The sequence below is a fragment of the Hyaena hyaena genome, unplaced genomic scaffold (genome assembly GCF_003009895.1).
Source record: "Hyaena hyaena isolate Hyena2069 unplaced genomic scaffold, ASM300989v1 scaffold_339, whole genome shotgun sequence".
In the NCBI taxonomy this organism is placed as follows: domain Eukaryota; kingdom Metazoa; phylum Chordata; class Mammalia; order Carnivora; family Hyaenidae; genus Hyaena; species Hyaena hyaena.
In genome coordinates this window covers 1,406,014-1,430,604 of record NW_024080971.1, presented here as the reverse complement: position 1 = coordinate 1,430,604, position 24,591 = coordinate 1,406,014, and the positions used below count along the sequence as shown (strand labels likewise).

Below are 24,591 nucleotides of genomic sequence, written 5' to 3'. Positions count from 1 at the left end.
GGCGCCCCAATTGTTTGTGTTTTCTGCATCTTGGAGATAATTCTAGTAAATCAATTTGCAAAAGATTATCAGGAAAAATTAAAAAAGCACTGTTATGAGGAAAAGTTCTACAAAGGTCCTTGCCCACCTTATTAATATTTTGAGCTATAGTAAAACCGTCTGACCTCAGGCAAAGCATGGAGCCTCTCTAGATCTTTCTTGCTCCAGATCCTGTGATTCCCATCATCCTTCCGCTCTCTGTCAGTGACCACCTTCACATGGCCCACTGTCACTTCTTGGTGGAAAATGAAACACTTTCATCAGCAAACAAGTCTGCATCAGAAACTTCACGTTGGAAGTTGGGAAATGGTGCTTTTAGGTTCTTGAAAACCCAATTCTCTCTCTCTCTCCTCCTCTCCCCATGCCTCAATTCTCAATGACTATCAAAATAAAATCAAGGGCTTGACATTATCCAACATCCAGATGATGGTTCCGTTGACTCCCACCAGCTGGACAGCCAACGACACAGCAGGGAATGAATCCGCCGAGAACCCTGGGCCTAAGCTGGGAGACAAAGGGATGGGGCGTCTCCACAATCAGGAACAATCAGGCCAGACTGTGGAAGAGGAAGGGCAGCACTGTAACCATCACCAGAAAGCAGAGGACAGTGCCAGATGTCGCCCCGGGACTGCCATCACGGGCTTGCCTTTCTCACGAGCACCTTCAAAACTGAGACCGTCTCTTTTCTACATTCTGAGAGCCTGATCCGGGGCCTAGAAAGCAGTGGGCACACACCCAGTTTTTGGCTTTTCAAATAAAGTACTGAATATGTCCTAAGTCAATCAGCTTCTAAGAAAATCATACTCTGAAAAATATATATGAATTGATGAATTCAAAAATGATACTTTCAAAAACAAGTTGATTTCTTTCTTTCTTTCTTTCTTTCTTTTTCTTTCTTTCTTTCTTTCTTTCTTTCTCTTTCTTTCTTTCTTTCCTTCCTTCCTTCCTTCCTTCCTTCCTTCCTTCCTTCCTTCCTTCCTTCCTTCTTTCTTTCTTTTAAGTTTACTTATTTATTTTGAGAGAGAAAGAGAGAGAACATGCTGGGGAGAGGCAGAGAGAGGGAGAGAGAATCCCAAGCAGGCTCCTTGCTGTCAGCACACAGCCCAACATAGGGTTCGGTCCCATGAACCATGAGATCATTGACCTGAGCAGAGATCAAGACTGGGAGGCTTAACCGACTGAGCCACCCAGGCGCCCCAAAAGTTGATTTCAGTAATTCTTAGTATCTTAACCAGAGGTACAAGAAAGTACTTACTGAGACTTCTGCTACAGGTAAATGCAGGGTTTAGGCTGCAAGCCTCCATGAAACATAAAAAAGTGTTTTTCACGGAATTATGTAACCATCACCACCATCCATTTCTAGAACTTTCTCACTGCCCCAAATAGAAACTTTGTGCCCACCAAACAATAACTTCCTGTTCGCTATTCCCCATTCCCCTTGGCCCCTGGTAACCTGTACTACACTTTCTACCCGTGCGAAGTTTTCTATTCGGGGTACCTCATTAAAATGGAATCATACAATATTTGTGCCCTCTTGTGTCTGGTTTATTCTACTTAGAACAATGTTTTCAAGGTTCAGACATGTGACATACATCAGGATAGTTATTTACTGGTGAGCACTTAAAGGTCTCCATCAAGACAGAACGAACCAGTTTACCACACTGTCAGCTAATCTGCCTAAAGGGTAAAGGAGAATATGATAAATTATGTGTATTATTCTTCTCTGTTCTACATACTTATGAAAAAACATAAATTTCAATGATGTAATTAATACTTTTGCCACTTATAAGGAGGCATCCTCTCTTTCCCTTTCCCTTCCAACTGATCAGACCATTGAGGCAGCTGCTAAAATTCTGACTGGGAAGAAAAAACTTACATAAAAATCCTTGGACATCCTCCGGGCAGCCGTGGTCTGGCCAGTCGGTGTACTGCAAGTGCCACACCGTCCTTTCCTGCCCCGACAAAAGGTGCTTGACCTTCAAGCCTGTGGTTGCATAGCAACCAGAATCTGTTCGGAACTTTGTGGTGACCTTGAACTTGCCATAGGTGGCTGAGCTGTGCTTGGAACCCAGTTTGGGCCAGTATCGGTGGCTCTTGGTTCGTCCGCCTTCCTGAATCACACACAGAAGCAAAATCGGAAATAAGTCAGGGGAAGCTCTCATCTTTGTAATCTTAAAATCTGAGCACAGAGGAAAACGCGAATAGCTTCTAGGTCACTAACTCGGTGCCCGGGGCAGTCTCTATCACAGATTAGATCATGCATCCCAAGACCTAGTAAGATTCACAATGGTACTTTCAGCAAGGAAATATTTAAAAGATGAACAACTGAGCAGCAGCTGAAAGTGAGCGAGAAGGGCTAGTGCAGAGAGGCTAGAGGCAGGAATAAAATGGGGTCTGTTTTTAAGGTTTGCACAGTTAAATCACTGGAGTGGAGCGTGGATCAGATGGTGGCTTTGAAGGAAACCCCGGGCAGGAAGTGGGTGGGGACAGAGGAGTGCTGAGTGCAGAGCTATGGAGGTGAGGGGGGCTGGGGTCCTGCTCTCTCGGGGAGCCCTGATGGCTAGTCCCCCTACAGAGTGACGCATTTGCTGGGATGAGCACTGGCTGTTGTACGTAAGTGATGAACCACTGGGTTCTGCTCCTGAGACCAATACCACACTGTAGGTTACTAACTTGAATCTAAATAAATAAATTAAAAACAGGCAAACAAACCAAAACCAAAGCAACACAATGCTACAAACACTTGCACCCTGATTCATCCAGTTGAACTGAGTCTTAAGTTCGAAACACATCTGCTTCTTTACTTACCCATCCTGTGCCAGTACTTTTACTTGAGGCTTTAACTGAGAGGATTCCTGAGTGGCTACACTGATTACAAATTGCAAGAGACTTTAAGCCTCCGGCTGCCACGCAGATCACAAGACTGTCTGTAAGGCTGGCCGCTTCTGGTCACTCAGGTTTCAGCTCAAATGCAACTTCTTTAGAGAGGTCCTCAGCACCCCTGTCCCCACCCTCATCCTTCTCTGTCCCATCACCTGTTCTACTTCCTTCAAGACAGTTCCCTCTTACTGAGCTTACTTTATTTGTTCATTTTTTTTAAATTGTCCCTCCCACTAAAATGGAAGCTCTCTGGGGACAGGGATTGCACCCGTCTTGTTTGCCACGATGCCGAGTTCAGCACAGAGGACACACTGCGTTGAGCTGAATGAATCCCTTACAGCAATGCAATTTAAAAGGGGATAATACTATTCTAGAGATTTTTTTCAGGCTGTTTTTTAAAGTTTATTTTTTGAGAAAGACAGAGACAGCATATGTGGGGGAGAGGCAGGGAGAGAGAGACAGAGAATCCCAAGAGGGCTCCACGCTGTCAACACAGAGCCCTAAGCAGGGCTCAAACTCTCGAACCGCGAGATCATGACCTGAGCCAGAGTCAAGAGTCAGACGCTGATCCTTCTGAGCCATCCAGGCGCCCCCTTTAGGGGCTGTTCTGGAAAGCAACCGCTCAGAATAGTCACTGAAGGAAACAGAACTTTTTTTTTTTTCCCCCCAGTTCACTGGCTGCTCCCAACCCTTTAAAAACGTGTAGGAGGGGGGCGCCTGGGTGGCTTAGTCGGTTGAGCATCCGACTTTCACTTAGGTCATGATCTCGCGGTTCGTGGGTTCGGGCCCCGCTTCGGGCTCTGTGCTGACTGCCAGCTCAGAGCCTGGAGCCTATTTCAGAGTCTGTATCTCCCTCTCTCTCTGACCCTCCCCTGCTCACGCTGTCTCTCTCTCTCTCTCTCTCCTAGAAATAAATAAAACATTAAAAAAAAAATAAAGTTCCCAATTAAATGGGAATGGGAAAATACATTAAAAAAAAAAAAAGTGTAGGAGGGGTGTCTGGGTGGCTTAGTCGGTTAAGCGTCCGACTTGCGCTTAGGTCATGATCTCGCGGTTCGTGGGTTCGAGCCCCGCGTTGGGCACTGTGCTGACTGCCAGCTCAGGGACTGGAGCCTATTTCAGGGTCTGTATCTCCCTCTCTCTCTGACCCTCCCCTGCTCACGCTGTCTCTCTTTCTCCTAAAAATAAATAAAAATATTAAAAAAAAAAAATGTGTAGGAAACGGTATGCCCTCCCATAGACGCTGGTAAAAGACAGATGAAGCTGGTCCCTTAAATGACTTGAAAACATAAGCTAATATTTCATGAAAGGAATAAAAGGAGGCGGTTAAAACTAAGAAAAATTGAGAATATGACAAGAGAAGCAACACAAAACGTTTTCCCCCGAAGACAGCCCGCCTCAAGCAAACTGCTAGACCAGCCGGTGGTGTGTGCTGGTTTTCACAACACCACGTAGAGTTCTCTGGTTACAACAGAAAAACTATGTTTGACTTGGTCAAGGAACAAAAAGATTTTTTTCTCCCCCTCTCTCCAAAGAATAGAGACCTCTCCAGAACAACAGCTTCTGGTCTCTTTGCAGCTGATAAGCACGAAGGGGTGTGGAGCTGGCCACCACCGAGGCTGGGAGTATGTGCCGCTTTGCCCACAGCAGCCCGAAGTTCTCACTCAGATTCCAGGGGAAAGATCATTGCTTTGCTTGGCACATAAAAGTGAGCCGAACTCAAGTTTCGTTCTTGTTTGTTTGATTGATTTTAGTGGATGGCAATCTAAGGAAGAGAGTTGAGAAGCTGGATGAAGATAGGATACAACGATAAGTTATCTTGGGAAATAGAAGAAATCGAGAATGCCAGAAAGAAAAGGGTTTGCAGAGAAACGCTGTTGTAGGACAGCAAGGTCAGCGGATACGGAGCCTATCTCCTGGCCACCCCTCCCTCGGGAACAGGGGGCTGTGTGGCCAGGCCCCTTACCTCTTCCGCAGTCACCATGGCGATCACGTTCGCTCCCTGCTCCCACACCATCTGCCAGAAGTCGTGACAGGTATGTGGCAGGGGCCCCTGAGTGGCTATGTAGTGCCATTCTGCCCCGCCAACCACCACCTGGAAACCAAAGAAAGCATCAGTGAAAGAACCCCAGATCCTGGACAGCATTGTCTGGTGGCCATGCGTCCATTTGTATCTATCTGAGAACCTTGGGTAATACCTTTTAGGCCAAATGAGTTAGTGTCATTATCAAAAACCTTGGTGACACATTCTCATGTGACAACACTTTTTGTCACTCAAGACTATTAAAATGCACCTAATCTTTCTTTCTTTTCTTTTTTTTTTTTTTTTTTTTGCCTGCCAGTTGCAGTAATTATATACCAACCAGTGCATGTTAAAAATATACAGTCTGCACCCACCCATACACACATTACATGGCAATATGGGTGTATATAACCTAACAGAACTTACTTAAGTGTTACAAAAACAATACTTACAGTCACTATGTGCAACGTACTCTGATAACCTCTATTCTTTTCTCCTCTCTATTCTAGTCCATTTCATTAAACCCATACACACTCACAAACCCAAACCGGTCCTCATCACTAGACTGATTTCACACCCAGCTATTATACTGCGGTCCATTGTTGGAGGGACAGTACGTTCTGTATCCTTTTAGTTTTTTCTTATCATTTTTTTAAATTTTATTTTTTTGAGGGAGAGAAGGAGAGAGAGAATCCCAAGCAGGCTCCATACGGTCAGCACAGAGCCCAATGAGGGGCTTGAACTCACAAACTGTGAGATCAATGACCTGAGTTGAGACCAAGAGTCAGGCGCTTAACCAACTGAGTGCTTAACCGACTGAGCCACCCAGGCACCCCTCTGTGGCATCCTTTTAAATAGCAACCACAACAAAACTATGCCACGAATGACATCCCTTTAGAAGCAATGTCTTTGTACCAATGAGCTGCTATGAACTGTGTCACTAACTTCTGTTGTCCCTCCTATTCTGTGGTATAGTATACGGCAGAGGTGTTGTGAATGGGTTTCAATCAACAATATGGGATATTTGATTATGAACTTCCCCTTGTGCCGTACCACAGTATCCAACCAAACTTTGGCGTCATGAGATGATTTCGGATAATGACATTATTAGTCCATGCAGCTCAGGGCAATCCTGGGAGGGTAATTCTGCAGCTATAAATACCAGTGGCAGAGGATCGTGAATAAGAAGTGGTGCCCAGAAATGCTGATGGGCATACCGTGAGGGTGACATCGTGTCCTTTGCAGGCACTCTTTCTGTGTTCCTTCCCATTCCTGTGCCTTGATGTTATGGCCAAGTCAGGCCTCCTTATCCATCCACCAGTGCAAATCTCGATAGTTCTTGGGGCATGAAGTGATCATTGTTTGAAACTTTTTCTCCTCGTTTATTTTTTGAAACTATATACTAACTTGAGTCAAACAAAAACAATGTCAATTATTGTCTCGTTACACAAGACATGTTTATGTTTAGGTCAAAGCTGGCAAGCAAAATCCATTTTCCAAGTACCGGGGGAGATAACATTCATATACTGGCTGGCTGGCTAGGAGTTTCATGTATCTGTGGAATTGTGATTTTAAACATTAGCCTCTCTGGCACCCAACATATAGGAACCATAAATACTTCCTGAGTATGCTGCTGCCTGGGGCCTTTCAGCAGATCCCAAGTATCGACAGGAGGGTATTAAAAACTGCATTAAAAACACAACAGCCAATGCTACGGAGGTATATTTCACAGATGTGATGATTCTACCTCTGGAGCAAATAAATCTCTGTTCTGTGTTAATAGCTGCTTGGAACCCAGGGAGAAAGCATTGGCAAGATATGCAACTCAATTCCAAAAACATAAGGACAAGTCCTTGCAAGCTCTATGGGTCTATTAAGTGCATCCATGTCTGACCCGGATCCACGAGATGAAATGTAAGCCTTGGGGGATACTGAGGAAGGGAATGCTTCTGTTAACAATACCCAATGGGCACAGCTGAAGCAGGGTGACAGCTTTTCCAGAGAGCAGATGGAAAATGGTGGCGGCTATCTGGCCAAAAGGAGAAGATGGTATGATATAGTGGGTGACAGTCCATAGACGTTCTCTCAGGGAGCAGCTGTGTGATTTGCATCTTAGTTTGAGTGCATTCTTTTGGTCATCATTTCATAATCTCAATTAAGTTCATGACACTGACCATCATCAGCTTACTCGAGAGTTTCCTGAGGTTCAGTTTTATAGTTTTAGTTCTCACTCTCGAAAATTACAATAAGATACCCAATGTGATCCATGATAGTTACTCTTTCACATTTTTTGACAGTACTTTCTGGTACTTAAAAAATATATATATGTAATTATCTACGCTCTGTGTACAAAAACCCTACATCCAACCACAGTCTACTTTTCAGATTCTGTACTGAAACTATTGTAACTGACACATGGGCCAGACATCTGGCTGTATTTCAGAGGCTCAAAGGAATCTCCCAAAAATTCAGCTACATTTGGAGAGTCTGATGAAGAAAAGGAATGACTCGGAACAAGGCCAAAAACAGATTTCTAAGGTTATGATCATAAAAGACTATTCACATGGACCATGTATGATTTAAAAACATCCTGTAACAATTGTTTTAATATTAGCATATGAATAAATGCTCCTATTCTGGGGGTCAGATCAAACAGTGACATTTTAAACGAATATGTTCTGTTACTAGGAAGACTGGGGAAGGTAAGCCATTTAGAAAACATTTAACCATATATACACGTGCATCTATACCTCTAAATTCTAGCTGGTGCCGAGCTAAGCTAATTTTAAAGTCGACGAAATACTGAGATATGAAAGTTTGCAATACTGACAAAAATTTAATGATATTCACTGCACTGAATGATGCAGCAATCTTTTAAGCTTCAATATCAACCACACCTTTACGGCTGCATTCAAATGAGTCCACTCTTCTAAATAACACGCAGATTTGGGACTTCAGCTGGGTAACACATAACCTGTAGTGTTTCAAGGGAGAACTGGATAAGTTTCCACTGCTCTTGAGTATCACAGAAACTTCAATGACTGTGACTTCCAATGTCTCCATCACGTGCCAGTTATAGACTGAAAAGGACAATCCTCGGCTTCTCCTGTGAGCGTTAGGAAGAGTCATAACTCGCAGAGAGAAGAGAAAGTTAAATCCTCAGGGGTAAGCAGGTTTCAGAAATAGCCAATCTAAGGTTTTCCCAGAGGCTACTGGGCTTCCTGGTCTCTGCAGTGAGAGGCATAGCCTTCAGTTGACTGAGAAGCACAGGCGTTCAAAAACACTCCCTCGGGGGCTGGGGGTAAGCCAAGATGCTCAGTTGGAGAGTACAGTTTTTTCTCCCTGCATTTTTACCTCTAAGCCAGCGATCGGCAACACACCTTCCCAGCCCGCTCCCCTTCTCACCTTGATATGGGAGGCATTAATGTAACCTGTGTTATTTTCTTTGGTCGGTACCAGCTCCACCCTGTTCTCCTCATAAGGGACGACTTCGCGGATGCGGCTTCGCTCAGCATTTTCCGGTAGAGCTGCGGTGCTGAAAATGCCATTCGCCTTCTTCTTTGGAATTTGCTCATATTCTGTGAACACCATTCCCTCTTCTAGCTTTTTCTTCAGGGTTCTGAACTGCAACAGAAATTGATCTTCAGCTTTCCGGATTATCTTATCCAAAAACCCCAACAAATCAGATTTCTTTCAAGTTTCAAGAGGTACAAAGAACGCTTGATTATTTGGCCTCATTGTCAACCATTTTGCTAGTTCCTCTGGCCCAGTAACCAATTTCCTTCTAATTCATATCTTAAACAGAACCAGTCATTAAGGCCAGGCAAGGGCTGAAATTCAAATTCAGTGTTTTTCTTTTTAACACCTCTGCTTATTTTTTTTTTAATGTTTATTTATTTATTTTGAGAGAGGGGGAGTGAGCGCAAGTGGGGTAGAGGCAGAGAGCGAGAGGGAGAGAGAGAATCCCAAGCAGGCTCTGCTGTCAGCACAAAGCCTGATGCAGGGTTTGATCCCATGAGCTGTGAGATCATGACCTAAGCTGAAATAAGTCAGATGCTCAACTGACTGAGCCACCCAGGTTACCCAAACCCTCTGTTTAAAGTCCAGTGATAAGAAGATTGTTTATCTTAATTACCCACACATCCTTTTCTCCACCTCCAGAGCTGTTTTTACTGAGCTAAATTTACGATGATACTGGTCCACAGTTATCTAGTTTTGAGGATGAGAGCTGGTCTTTTATTTTTCCCATGGCCAAACTACTAATTACAATAACATGGTATTAACTGGATTTAGTGATTCCTCTAAAGTCCCTCCTGCCTTTAAAATCTTTCTAATCCTTCACGTACACTGGCAGAAATCTAAACTCCAAATGTACCAGCACTCAAATAAATTTACACATAGGGGCACCTGGGTGACTCAGTTGGTTAAGCGTCCAACTTTGGCTCAGGTCACGATCTCGCGATTCGCAAGTTTGAGTGTCACATCAGGCTCTGTGCTGACAGCTCAGAGCCTGGAGCCTGCTTTGGATTCTGTGTGTGTGTGTGTGTGTGTCTCTCTCTACCCCTCCCTTGCCTGCACTCTGTGTCTCTCAAAAATAAATTTAAAAAATTAAAAAGAAATTAAATTTACACGTTTCTTAAGCAAAAAGTAGTTTCAGAAACAAAAGCAACAAGTTTCTTCACGTCTGAAATACTACCAGGCAGCTTCTTCCAGCTTTTCAAAACCAAAGTTCTCACAATGCATTATCCTGAGAATTATCCATCAGTCATGTTTTATAACCAAAGAAGGGGACAGTATATCTTAAAAAATTCTGTAAATGCTTGGGTAAGATAGTCACTCCCTAAGAGAGGGTAATGGTTCACAAAATTCAGATATCGAAAGCTACAGCAATTGCTTAATTTTGCAAAAACAGAAACAGGCCCAGTGAAACGGGGTGACTCAACCAAGGCCATGTGGCTTGTCAGGGGCTGGTCCCGTTACACAGCCATCGCTGCATCGACTTGACAAGGAAACTTGAGATGCTGGAGAGAATCAATTTAATTAATACAATGCACACTGGGTCTTGCTAATCTCAAATGAGAAAATTAATTCATCAAACAAACCTTCGTGCTGGCACGTTTGGGCAAGGAGAGATGAGTGGAATCCCAAGACCACAGAGAATGAATCACACGCCTGACAAGCCCAGCGCTTACCCTCTCGTCCATGGGTACTCGGGTAGCATCCGCTCGGCTCTCTTCCCGCCCCGAGACCCGGGCCACTGAGAGTCCATTCAACGCTGCCAACATGAGCGGCCGCTTCTGGGCCTCCAGGCTTGCCATCTTCTGCTTCTCTAGATTCTTGCGGCAAGAAAAGGCATGTTCTCATTGTTTATAGTATGAGTAGAATGCTGGAATTGTTCTAATCTCCCCAAATCTGTAACTCCCCAGCCAAGGAATGCAGACAATCACCATTAGTAGGGCACATTCAAACACAGCCTTCCCATTATTCCCACTGGGCCTGAAGAAGCCAGTTCCTCTGGGATTCCTTTTAGCTTTTATCTAAAAATGGATGAATGAATGAACTAACAAACAAACGAGTAAGAGCAAAGACCTCATTCGAATACCCCTGGCCATTTGGCAAAAAGGCGCAAAACAGAGCACAAGCAAGACACTTCAGGAAGATAAGGGCTGAAGGAAGACAGGACAAGGGAATGAGAAACAGTTTCATAAAAAGTCCAATCTGATCACAATGATGGACCTTTTATACAGACTAAATGATTAAAAACGTATAAACATTGTTTGTTGCCTTGTTAAGAAATCCAGATGTATAAACCGTGAAGGGAAACCTTCCCAAATTTCCATTCTGAGAGGCTGAGATGGAGAATGTCAATCCTGTAGTAAAGCTCTGGTCCCTGGGAAATCACCCCCCGACTTGCCAACACCGAAGTCTATGGTCATCTACCAGGATCCATGAGGCATAACCCTTCACACTGCATCCAGAGGGACCAAAGGAATGGGCACCATGTCTCTCAATGACCACGATGGGACATTACTGGACGTGACTCCGCTGTGGGAGAATGTGGATTTGGGGGCGGGTGCGCCACGCAGGGAAAAGGCTGGATGTTAACATGTGGCCCTTGTTTGTGGGGTTTTGATTTCCTCTCCATTCTCACCTGCACCAATACTCTGAAACGGGGACCAGTCAAGGTTCCCGCTGTTAGGTGTCCTGCCGTGGTTCCTTGCACCCTCTGAGCTGACCGAGGTGCGAAAGAAATCTCTCTGTCCTCAGACAAGCCAGGCAGAGCACTCCCCAAAACAACTGCATCTTAGAAGACAGAAGGAGAAAGGGACTTCCTAAGGCACACACGTGGAGGAGTCAAGATTCTGATCCTAACAGAAGTGGAACCACTTTGCAGATTCCTTTGGCTTCCCCAGGGGAAGGGGTCATCATCCCCTTGGTTTCTTTTCAGGGCTTTAGGTAATTTCGTTTCTTAGTTTCTCATCTATCAATCTGCTCCCCAGAGAGGCGTGGCGATGGAGTCATGGGGTGGCACATGGCAGATTACCCTAAGTGTGGGGGGACCGGCTGGCATTACAAGCCTACATGTGTCCCGTCAGCCCCTCAATGCCACCTGTGGTCAGAAGGGAGTGATGGCTGTCACTAAGATGCTTCATTCAGTGACAGGGTCGACCCATCAAACTAAAGGAGCATCTCAGAAGAAGATGAACTGTGGCAAATGAGGGAAGTGTCGATTAACCTTCAGCCAAGGGGCTGGCCCCGGTTTCTCAATCCCAGGAAGATTCTGAAGATTTCAGATTTAAATCTGGGGGGTTTGCTTGTTTGCTTGCTTATCAGCCTGTTTTTGTGAGAAATACTCCCCTCTCTCTTCCTCCACGTTAACTCCTTTCACGGGAATGTTTCCCTCTGCAAAATTCTCAGAAAAACAATCATTTTGGAAAAAATGTCTCCTGGGTCCTCCAGATAATCCCACTGCTTCCTTCCCACCTGTACCCTCAGGTGCCACTCACTGGGCCTAAGGCAAAAAGTAACTAACTTGTCTTTGTCAGGAAAAGATTACTAGGGCCCTGGTGGGAACAGAAACCCCAGTGATAAACCATTTCTCTGAGTTCCTTCTCACGTGTTACCAGAGATAACAAGTCACTCAAAACTCTGATTTGGCCTTTTCTCTTTCCTGGCACCTGCTTTCAGGCTCAGGCACTACAAACACTGAAATGTCCCCAAGGCAGCAGAAGGGGCCAGAAGGAGAAGCCATCACTGCAACAGGCCTGAATCATCCATCAAATAGATGAGTGGCTCCAACATCTCGGGGAGCCGCCCGCAGGGCACATTCTCACCATACCTGCCCCGCTCCGGTTCCCATTTGGTCAAATTTTCTCACTCTTTTCTTATCCTAGAGAGGCCTGGACAGCCTTCTCCATCCTTACCCATTCCTAACAAGCCAGGCAAAAGCTGCCTATGGTGGGGAGGGCAGAGGAGGATCTGAGATGTGGGAAGGGCATGGGGGGACGGGTTCTTCATTACAAAGCAGATGGTAAACCGTCCCAACCTTCAGAGGCACTGGCACCATCGCCATCTCGCTGGCACATTGCTCCCTGAAGAACCTCCTAGTCCTTCTCTAAGGTCAAGACATCAGACAAGGGTAGCAGGCCCCGAGCTTCTGAGTACATATAATAATAATAATAATAAATCAACGGGAGAGTGAAGTAGGGATGGGGTAACAATGATCCTGAACTACAGCGAAGGGGTGGAATCAGCTACTCGCTATTATCCATATGGATGGGGTGGGGAACAAGGGGGAAACACAGTGGAAACCCCGTTGCTTCTTTGTGAAGCTCTACGCAGGGAGCCAAGGCCATGGGTCTGGATACAGGGCTCTGTTGAACCCAGGCGACAAGAGGTGAGGATGAAGATGACCGACGGGAGGCTATGGGACCACGCGGCTGGCGACACACGTCAAGTGGGCAGGGGAAACAGCGAAGCCAGATGCCTGGGCTGACAGGCTTATGAGCTGTGGTCAAGGGGCCTGCGGCCAAGATGTGCTGAAAATCTGTTTCTACCCAAGCATGACTTTTTCCAAGCTGGGAAAGGTCTCCCGTGGCGCCACCCCCGCGTTTCATTCCATCCGCCAGCCCGACAGTTATGTTGGCCGGGGAGGCATAAGTACATCTTTTATGACTTTCCTCTACAGTTGCAAAAAGTGGAAAAAGTTAACGCCTGCACCAGATCCTTAGCGCAGGCTCCACTAGTGGCCAAAACAGTGCTGCCGGGAATGTTCTGAAAGTTGTGTGAAGTAATAAAGGTGCTGTGGTTTAGAGTCCTGAACCCACAAATGTGCCCTCTTTAAAACTGTGGGCCCTTGACTGTTCTCTTCAGCTTGATTACCACTGTGGTGCAGGGAGACTTGTAAAAGGAAGGGAGTCTAAGAACTCCCAACAGAGCAAATTTTCACTTAGAGCTGTTCTGGAGTGGCTGAGTGGCAGCGACCCGACGGCAGAGACGGGGTGCCCACGGGGGAGGAGTCAACCAGGGCATGACTCATTGTAATAAAATGAAATGATTTTTATTTTTTTTTATTTTTTGAGGTTGTGACATGTCCAGAACAAGCAGGAATGGCATTCTGAAATAGGTTTTAAAGTAGCAACTATAATCTAGCAATGTTCTCATTAGCAGGAGCAAATTCGCTTTGCTGTTCTGTGTGTGCAGCTGTTACCTACACACTCTGGCAACTTACTCGGCCCCCCCAGCTGGTACACATCCTGAGTAAGAGTTACTTATGTCTGATGTCAGGCATCTTCAAATATTATAGGTGTGTTTATATGTGTGTTCCCATGCGTGTGTGTGAATTTTGATAGAATGAGCTTAATGGGGAACCGAAGCTCAATGGTGGACTTCCAAGTTTACTATAAACATCTACTGAAAGAAAATCTAAAAACACAGTTGCACACATCACGGTCCGCTCAATGTCAGGGGGCCATCCTGACAGGCACCCACACAAAGCTGTGTTCTGAAGGGATGTTGCTTTTCTACTATCAAATTGAGGGGGAAATGCTTCCCCGTAAAAAACTGAACAAGAGACATGGGAAGGAGAGCTCCTAGCTGCTCACACAGCAGGAAGTTTGACCCCGAATAACAGCCCGATACCGGCCTAGAGGCTGATCCGACAGCCAACCTGCAGCATCCTAACCCCATCACGGCGCCTTGTGCCATGTGTACCAATTGGAAGCCATGAATGAAAACGGAAGATTTAGCTGAAGGGGTAAAAAACCAAGGTTCTGTGAAATAAAATACTACGTGTTTAAATGCCAACTGTCTAGCTCCCTAACAGATGCCCTGAATAAGCGTTGCACCTTCTTCAGAGACTAGAGCACTTGTGCTTTTATACTTGAAACAGAAGGTCATGGAGAAGGAGCAGAGAGGCTGCGGGGAGGTGGCTGTGTGTTTACGCGTCCCCTGAACACTGCCGTGGAGAGAGGGACACTTACCCTGATGGCCATCTCTCTCTCTACGATGCTGTCTTCCAGGGAGAACATCTCAGACACCGGTCTCTCCTTCACAGGCTCTTTTTTGACCCGTTCCTTCACGCTTGTCAGGTCGGGTTCGGAGATGGACGGACCGAGGGAAGGCCCAGCCACGGCCAGCTGGTCAGCCCGGGAAACGCTGATGGCCTTGGCCGGCCCGTGCCTCAGGACCCTGGCCCTGGCGGCGGCAGGAGCCAGGCTGACCTGGCCTTGCCTCAGGGCCCCGTTGCTGACGCTCTTCCTTGGGCCGGGGTATTCGGGCGGGGGCTTGTTTGGGATTCGGGCCAAGGCTGCCTGCAGCTGGGCACTGTACCCCAGCTTCTCCCGCAGCGTGGGGATCTGGGGCACCGATCCCGGGGCCTCCTCCTCCTCCTCCTCGCTCTCGCTGCTGTGGATCAGCATGGTGGCATCCGAGAGAGTCTTCTGGTGGTGGTAATGGGGCAGCTGGTGAGCCTCGTGGCTCCCCGGCCCCTCCTCAGGCGGCCCCTGCTCGCGGAGTGTGTTTCGGCGAGCCATGGGGATGTTGAGAGACTTCAAGGTCATGGCCTCCATGCCGCGCACCATGCTGCTCATCACCTCCAGGCTGTGGCGCTTATTCGCCGCGCCATGGTGCTTGGTGGCCGTGAGGGGCTCGCTCACCTCCTGGAGAGACTGGTGCACCACGGGGGAGCTGTCCTCCTGGAAGGTCTTCACCGAGAGCTGCACCTTGCGGGTCACCAGGTCAGGGCTACTACCGCTGACGTACTTGTGACGGTGGCTCGCGAGGTCTGGGGTGCTGGTGGCAGGGCGCGGCCGAGGGTAGGGGGGCGGTGGCCGGAAGAGATAGTTTTTGAGCATATGGGCCGCGCTGTAGTTCTGGGTACCTTGGAGCTGCATGTTGGCCAGCTCGGGGGTGCTCACTGTGTGCGAGATGGCACTCGCCCCCGGCTTGCTCGGCACCATGTTATTCTTTGGGTTCATCTGGTCAGACGGGCTGACGAGTTTGTTACTGTAGCCTCCCTGCGGCCCGTAAGGGACCGTGTAGGGGGGCCTCTCCCGCATCTCGGGCTGGCTGTACACCAGATCCTCCGGTTGGTTGTAGGCATGCGTGTTGATGATACTGAGGTTCCGCAGAGACTGGCTCTGGCTGTCGGCGTGCACGGTCCCCCTCTTCATCTGCCGCATGACTGTCTCATAATCGGGGGTCGGCCGGTAGGATGGCACAATGATGGCACTATGCCGGTGGCTAGGGATGTAGTCAGCCCGCATGATGTCGCTCCCGGGGATACTGAGGTTGGAGGACACAGGGGAAGCCTGTATGAAACTCTGGGAGCAGCTGAGGGAGTTGACGCTGTGCATGCTACACACGCTGCCGTTGGTGACAGTGCCGTTTAAGTAATTTAAGTCCAGGCTGTTGTGAGAGTTGCAATACAAAGCTTCCTCATTGCCATGGAAAATGCTGTCTACAAGAAACCAAACAAGGGCACATGAACATCTACATCATCCTGCTACAATCAAGTTCATCTTCACACTCACAGGCGTGATTTTCAGGAGTCATTAAAAGTGAGATCCTATGGTCTCCCACCTACATAGTCTATGGAAAAAACTGGTAACTTGTGGGCAAGATGCCAACATACAGAAACAACACCAGAAAGCATACTGAGAAGACAAAGTGAATCTAACCAAAGAAAGCTAGGCACATTTGAAATAGTTATCACCTGGGTAAGTTCTCCATTTGCCAAGAACTCTGAAATCAGGCCCCAGCAATGGCCCTCATGTTGGGTAAACCTGTCTTCTTGTCCAGGCTCCAGCAAAAGGACTAGAAAGTCAACTTTAATAGGGCAACAGATTTGAAGTTACTGACACCTGGAGCTTATGTTCCTGACAGCAATGGAAAAGGTCCCCTGCCCTGGGGAACTGCTGAGCATGCATAAAGACACAAGCCCAGTGATGCAGGCAGGATGTCAGCATGCATAGCTAGGGGGTTCTGACCAGCAACCAACGGAGGGCAAAATCAGAACCGCGAGTTCTTTTAGCCACTGCCTAAAACTCTCCTCTAGAACTGGCCTCATTACTGAGGTCTGAGGTCAATTCACATTAAAATTAATAGTTTAAGGAGGTTCCTAAAGAGATAAAGACTAGATTGCTGAAATCAGCCCCATACCAGGTATCCATGGTTCCCTTTAACACACACACACACACACACACACACACACACACACACACACCCTTAGGAAGGCACCCTCTTGCCCAAACACTTTCTAGTGAGCAAAGACCATCATTTTCACACTATGGATTTAAGCATGAGCAAAGTAGAGGAAGACAGCGCAGAAAGGCAAAAGATAAAACCAAAACCCACCAACCAGAAAAGGTGACTGAAAACACTCAGTTGCCTGAAGAGGAGTGTGTGCTCACATCGCAGGTGAGAACTGTGCTCACAGACCAGATGAGATGAGATAGGCAAGAAAAACTAGCAAAACACAGGGACAAAGGTGTGCCACCTCTCCACCCCTAGTGGGCTCTGGGGCTTTCCCACAGAAGCAGGGTGACTTTGCTCATCTACTTAGAAAAAACAGTATTTTATTAAATAGTCTTGACTATCTTAGTTTCCATACTCACACTCTGACAGTACAGAGATTCTAAACAGCCAGGCTATGGTGACACAGAAACTCATTATCCATTTAGCATACTGCCAACACCCAAGTTTAATATCATTCCTTTTTTGAGATGCGGTTAGTGTAATGATGAAGGGCACTGAAGGGCCCTTGAAGGGCACTCAAGAGTCATGATTCCATTTTTCACCTTCAAGTTCCTCCAATACCCTTTCTGCGTCCCACTTTCTGTTTCTGTAAAATGGAAACAGTAACAGTACCTATCGTGTGGGTTTATTCTGAAGATTAAACGAAACAATACGGTGCAAGGGCTTAGCACAGTGCTTAGGGAGAGGAATTGCTCTATAAATGGTAATTGTTATTATTAGAATCATTATTCTTAGGATGGATTTTCTCACACATTTGGCATGGGAGTGTTCTGGGAGAAAAAGAGGAATAAAAAACCGATTCAAGAACCAGTGCACAGAGAAATGGCAGGCAATAGTTAAAAAGAGGAGTTGAGATTATTTGTGCCTTTCTTTTAAGTATTCTGGATGCCTATTTTCTCTGTATTCTCTAGTTTCTGACACTGGCCACGAGGGTGGAGAGTATTCCATGGGGCTCACTGTCCCTCCCTCTTCTCCAAGCCCACTTACCAGAGGGAGGAGAGAAGGAACTTGCTCCCTGCCTTCTCTCAACTCCCTTGGCAGCCAAGTCTGGAAACATTTTTCTCTCGGGGGCAAACGACATTCTATGCCTTTCACAAATCGAAACTGCTGCCTGCTGCCATGCAGACAACGACAAAGTTAAAACAAAAGTATCACTGTTGTCTAAGAAATAAAAAATCTTCTTCACTGTTGACAGGTACTCGACTTTTCGTCTCAAGAAGGGAAAACGGCAAGCCACGGTTACCTTGTGAGGTGTGTGTTTCCGAGTAGTGTTCACCACACTGGACGTGCATGGGAGGCAAGATGTACGGCTGCTGTCGGGGCTGAAACAGAGAACACAGCACAGGTGGGAAGGCCGGGCCACAAAAGGCCGCGGACTCCCCCAGGGCCCCAGCCCAGGCACTCGACAACCCATCATTCACCCACGTCTGCAGGGAAGCACACTGTGGCCACTCGGTCGGTCCGCCCTTGACTCATCCCTCTCTGACTCATCTGTACCCCCAACTCATCACTAAGTTTAGGACTGGAGAAACAGAGGGAAGTAAGGAAGCTGGTTCAAGGTGAGAAAGGTGACGAAGCTATGATTAATATTTAGTCTTTTTCCTGACATGCTTGCAAAACTCCCAATGTCTTTTTAAAAGGAATTAACTCAGAACGTGTACATTCATTACATTCTAGCTAAGAAATAATGACAATCAGGGGAAACTCTGCTTCATTCTAATCAATATCGGCTGCACCTATGACCCCAGTGTACACATCAACCCCCAAGAGGGACAGGGGTGGTGTTAAGCGGGGTCCAGTTGCAAATCTATATAAAAATGTGGAAGGTGATCCGCGACAATACGCGTGTGGTTGTCAAGATGGTTATGGCCCCTCCCCTTGCAGAACCCAATGTGGAAAAGTCTTGCAGGGAATCCTTCAGGGGAAAATCTTTTCCAAGAGACTCCTTCAAGATGGTTATTTAGAACCAACCCGAATAACTTCTGGCTGAGAATAAAACTTTCAGAGGTGAAAAAAAAAAAAAAGCTCAGATCGGTTCAATATTTGGTGGGCCAACAAAGGAAATATGATTAGTCGCTTATGTGAGCCACAGCAAATCATTGAGCCTGAGTACAGCTCAGCTTCCTGTCAAGTGAATCGGGCCTCTTCCCTCCCCCTAGCACCAACAATATTTATTTTATTTAGATACTGGGATTCCAAGTGACAGCTTCTTTGAGGAAAAAGTTTTGATTCTTAAAAAAAAATCTTTAAAACACTTTAAGCCTGTAAACCACCAAATAGGGTATGTTATATCTCCATTTGATTATTTTGAAATTAGCCTCATAGATACTGGTTTAAATGTTACTGCTTTAGGAGAGGCTGAGATCAAGCCAAAACACCCAAAGCCAGCAGGGGTCAGTCACACTTTCTCAGTGTCCCTCAATAGAGGGACAAGGACTTGGCAAAATTTGAAGCAGGGCAAATAACTCATCTGCCATTTCCTCCGCCACAAATAATGCTTAAGCATCAAAAGGGCACATAAAGAAGGTAATAAAGATAAGGGATCCAAAAATTAAAAAGTCAAGAAAGAAGAAATAGGGAATTGAAATTAATCTAAGAAAGGAGTTCATGGTACCAAGGAAAGGTGCTGTATCAGCTTTTCTAAATATTCCCTTTGGCTGTTCTCCCCTCCCTCTTTGGCTGGTTTATGAATTCCAATTTTAAAATATTTTTCCTCTTCTTGTAATACATAATTCAACTCACTTTTTTCAGTGTAGGACAGCCAGGTTTGAGGCTTAAAACAAAAAAATAGAACCAGTGGGGAGGGATTCATGGGAAGTAATAGAAATGCACAGTAAGGTAAAGTTGGCTCACTGCCTTCTCTTGCTCTAGTTTAAAAAAAAATCCAATGAAGTAAGTGACTTTATGAATTGGTTTAAGTACACAGCGAAGGACAAGAATAGCTAATCCTCCAAATACCATTTCAGGATATTATTTATTCCGTCTCTTTATATTATGTGCATCTATCTATCTATGAAATTATATATAATATAATGCACATTATTATATTTCTTTCCAGACTTGCTAATATAGAAACAAGTAGATGCCATAACATAGGCAGCAGAAGGGCAAGAGAAAAGAGCAGTCCTGGTTCTCAGCAAGGAGGCCAAAAAGAGACCATGTCACTCCTCCCAGGGGACTCCTGGTAATACGGTTTTACCCTTAGGGTAAAAGGAAGGGAGAAGCCTTGAACTTGGCTTCCTGCAGACTGTCTTCATCCAGATAAAATAGGAAAACCTCTTTATCTTCTCCAGATAATTAGGATGAGATCAAATCGCAAGACAGCTTTAACATACTTTGCTTCCATGGTGTTTCATGAACATAAGTGAAAAATCATCTCCCTAATGAAGACATGTGGAGTCTAAAGAAAAAATAATATTCAAAAGGAGAAGGATAAAGACACCAGTGCCATGGACAAATCTATCGAGGCCACAAGGGAAAAGCCCAACATGACCCTCTATCCTCTAGATCTCCAAGGCAAGGGCCACTTGTGAGATTTAATGCATGACATCGAGATTAATAATATTCATGCGGGTACTCAGGAATGTGATGACGTAATGTCCAACTCTAGAATTCTAAGAGTTCACTGTCTATGCCTTTTCCAGACCAAAAAAAAAAAAAGTCCTCAAAACTTTCCTTTTGAAAAACAAGTTCAAGATGCTCTATAGGTATACCCTGTGTATGAAGGAAAATTCAATTTTATTCTATCAACTCAAAGGAAATGTTCACCTAGAAAATTTTAAAGGTCACATGTTTATTTGGATTTTGTGTCAGACATGATAACCCAAAATCTGAGAATTATGACTTAAAACAAGTAGATACTTTAAAAGAAGCCAACTTTCCTGCATCTTTCTATGCTATTATCCTAAAGTAATCCTCAAAATAAAACACACCATAAGACAGAACATAAGTATTGAAATTAGAGTTGTGTTTCCTTGTTCAGAAGATGAAACAGGGGCGCCTGGGTGGCTTAGTCGGTTGGGTGTCCGACTTTCACTTGGGTCATGATCTCGTGGTTCGTGGGTTCGAGCCCCGCGTCGGGCTCTGTGCTGACTGCCAGCTCAGAGCCTGAAGCCTATTTCAGAGTCTGCGTCTCCCTCTCTCTCTGACCCTCCCCTGCTCACGCTGTCTCTCTCTCTCTCTCTCCTAGAAATAAAAATATTTAAAAAAAAAAAAAAAGACGAAACATTTTTTAAAAAATGAAAAAAGTAAATGTTAGAAAAGTAGATCAACTCAGTAGATAGATCGATTTTGTTGGTCTTTACATTAGAAGATGTATAATTAATCTTCCCCACCAAATACCCTAACATGAGACCATCAACTCAACTCATTCAATTTGGTTCATTCAAAAAGTAATTTCTGACCAGTTTATTAAGAACTATCTATGGTGACGAATACGAAAGAATTTGTGGAGCTTGTGACTGAAGATGTGTGTGTACATAACAACCAGAAAGAGTGATAAAACCACAAATGAGCAAATGGGCAAACACACACAAGAGGCTGCACGCTGAAGAAGCATGGTCTCATCAGCCTTAAGACTTATTCTTAAGGAGTGAACCTTGAGCCACACTTCAAGAAATGATGGCCGTGGATGAGCACATGGATGTCCCACATGATGGGGCATCAATGAAACATGAATGTTCATCACAATTGCTTGGCCTGACTGATGCTCTTCTGTGTTTTTATCTGATCTCACCTGGTCATGATGCCCTAGTCATGTTTCAATTTAGCAACACAAGGACATTCCACCCCCCAACTATCAGACCATTTGATTCCTGAAGACTTTCTACATACCAGAGAGGATCGGCTCCAAGTGGGCTGGCGTCTGATGGGGGGTGGAGAATTTGACTGTCTACAGGAAAAATTAAAAAAATGAGAAGAGTCATTATATTTATTAGACACATGATGATCAGACAGACTGACAAGACGGGGGTAATGGGGGAAATAGACAAGAAAGCTAAGTAATTCACAGCAAAATGTAAACATGTATTTCTGAATGGAGAGGCTATGAAAATTTTTTATTTCTTTTCTTATCCTTTTATTTTCAAAATGTTTAGAGCACATGATTATTAGATATTAAGTTTCACAGAAGAATTTCTTATTTTCAAAGAAATATCATAAAAGAAATGAGCAAGACTGAAAAACATCACTATTATTACATGGGTTTTTAAAAACTGTATTCTTTGTATCTTTGTGTATGTGTAAAATCTTTCATAATGAAAAAGAGCAAAAGAAAAATATATTTGTTAAAATGCTGCCAAATTATCTAATCAGATTCTTTCCAGACTGAGAAGTGATGTGAATTTTTTTTAATGTAGAGATAAAAATGTGTGGGGAATATTGGGCGCCTGGGTGGCTCAGTCGGTTGAGCATCCGACTTTGGCTCAGGTCATGATCTCAACGGTTCGTAAGTTTGAACTTCACGTTGGGCTCTATGCTGACAGCTCAGAGCCTGGAGCCTGCTTCCGATTCTGTGTCTCCCTGTCTCCCTGCCCCTTCCCCACTCATGCTCCGTCTCGCCCAAAAATCAATAAACTTAAAGAAAAAAAAATGTATGGAGGCTGAGTATTAAGAAATTCTTGAGCACTGAAATCAAAGGTGTCATTGAGAAATGGGTCTCAAATTCCAGAGTGACATTTTCCCTAGTCCTCAGTGAATTCATAAAAATGCAAAAACAAACAAAAAACCCAGGTCATGTAGAGTTTTCCATCAAGCTAGAATTCTTCAATTTAAAGCATTTTAGTGATAAAACACCTTTTCTTTCATGAAGTGATGGAAACAGTAATGCTGAATATTTTTTTTTTAACTGGACAAATAGATTATTAGACTTAAGGTTAAATACTCTTCCCACACCCTGCAATTTTTCTCCTTAAATCAAGAAATATGGAAGCACTCTCTAGAGTTCTATGGGAAGATGACAAGCAGTAGCTCTGTGAGCAAAATGAAATGAAAATCAATGATAGTCTTTTCGCGGTCAGGGTGTGGAAACCTCTGGAGAAGGACGCTGTTAAAAAAACACTAGTTTCATAAAACTCCAGGGGGTTATCCCAGGCCTTAAGCTCTGCAGTCTGTTCTGAGATCCTGAAAGTACACACGGAATTTACTGTGTATATGCTGCGCATGTGCATGCGTATACACCTTTGACTATGTATATGAGCTGCGTGTGTGTGTGTGTGTGTGTGTGTGTGTGTGTGTGTGTGTGTACATCTTAGAGAGCCTAGATAAGACATAAGGAACATCCCCTATGTGGTTAGGAACAGGAAAAGAATGGTTATAACAGAAGTAGAAAGGAAGACATGATTTCCTCAGTTTTCAGGCTTATGTGGGATGCTCACTAGTATTTGTAGATCACCAAAGAAATAAAAATACTCCGAAAATTTACAAGAAATCCACTTGCGGAGAAACGGTCAAACCAGAAGACCACAGTGGAATTCACTTCTTAAAACGGTCAGATTTTGATCTGCCCTCCAGAAGTCAACCATTGAATTCTTGTTAAAGTCAAAGACACACCCCCACAGATCAAAGGCAACGGCAGAACAGACGCACAGAAGTGATCTATAAGGAATCTGTTCAAAAGCACGGCACATGCGTGTGTGCGCATGCGTGTGTATGCATGCACGCGTGCCTGCGCATGCCCATACAGTTACGGCTGTTTGATTTGCCACTCTCTGATCACTGCCCTTCTGATTTACATTTGCAAACTTCGCTGGCAGGCCTAGTACTATCAACTACTCTTTCAGACTCCAACAGTGACCAATTGCAACGACTGGTTTGAAAGAGCCTCCATCGTGTAGAGAAGAAAGTCTGTCAGGACCTGAGGCTCCAGTTCTAAAGCAGCCACAATTTTCAGCAGGAACTGCTCTGGGACAATAGTCTCACCCTCTTGGATGTGTCCACTGGGGGGACGGAAAGGCAGCTCCTCTCTTGCATTTATAGCCCCGAATTCTTTGAAACACAATTAAGCACCTAGGGCGCCCCAACTGCTGAATGTACTCTGCTGAGGAACACCTTTTGATGGCAACCAAACTAAAGGCGATGATAGCGTGAGGTCCAGCTACTCTCTATCCAAGGTCAGGTCACATTTAAGTTCCCGTATTGGACTCCCTTTATCGTCTTTATTTCCAAATTAAATTGAAAAAACACACATGGATTCATGACATCTATTAGCGTCTTCCAAGTCTTCCTCTAATTACCCTGGCCTCCCATTTACAGGTAGATGACATGACCCCGAAGCGCACGCAGGGTTAGCCAACTGTGTAAGAGAAACAGAGCTGAGGATGACAGAAGCTTCTTTTCTTTCAAGTTGGCTTGCTACTCCGTTACACACTTCTGAACATACTCCGCACCTGACACGGAGGGGCACCCTGGCAAATTGGGAGCCGCCAGCTCCTCCAAACTCATGGCAGAGGATGGAAAGGCGCTAATATGGGCCGACCCGCCTAGGTAGGCAAGCACTCACAGTCAATTTGTGAATTATTTTCTCTCCAGGCACATGCACTGCGCCAGACCGTCTTCGTCATTAAAGTTCTTTCCCTCCTGCCTGGATTCAGCTTACCCCTTTAGCTCCCGCGAGGAAGGAGGGAAGGAGTGAAGGGCAAATGCAATCTACAGCACCCCCAAAGCGCACGTATTTAATCTGGCCAAGCCCTCCAGTGAGAAGGTGGACAGAATGCTTACTTACTCAGTGCAGATTTTGTTTTGTTTGTAAAACTTGTGCCGTGTAGCAAACAACCGAGAGATGTACTTGGCATTTTCAAGATCATCCTTGGAAAAGAAGAGGTAGAGGAAAAATAAATAAATAAATAAAACATCGGTTCGACGTGTTTATAACACGTCTCCCTAGGATTCTCCTG

The 24,591-nt window shown here is 45.2% G+C and overlaps 1 protein-coding gene across 1 annotated transcript in view; it reads right to left on the bottom strand.

Annotated features, from left to right (window-relative positions):
* PTPN14 (protein tyrosine phosphatase non-receptor type 14) overlaps window positions 1-24,591 on the bottom strand; it is a 171,202-nt gene that overhangs the window by 11,976 nt on the left and 134,635 nt on the right. The window contains exons 10-17 of the mRNA XM_039249513.1: window positions 24,420-24,502; window positions 21,533-21,590; window positions 17,943-18,021; window positions 14,425-15,902; window positions 10,135-10,278; window positions 8,348-8,566; window positions 4,886-5,014; window positions 1,916-2,150 (exon numbers count right to left, since the gene is read on the bottom strand). Of these exons, the coding sequence (XP_039105444.1) occupies window positions 1,916-2,150; window positions 4,886-5,014; window positions 8,348-8,566; window positions 10,135-10,278; window positions 14,425-15,902; window positions 17,943-18,021; window positions 21,533-21,590; window positions 24,420-24,502 (2,425 nt within the window). The remainder of the gene's footprint in view (window positions 1-1,915; window positions 2,151-4,885; window positions 5,015-8,347; window positions 8,567-10,134; window positions 10,279-14,424; window positions 15,903-17,942; window positions 18,022-21,532; window positions 21,591-24,419; window positions 24,503-24,591) is intronic.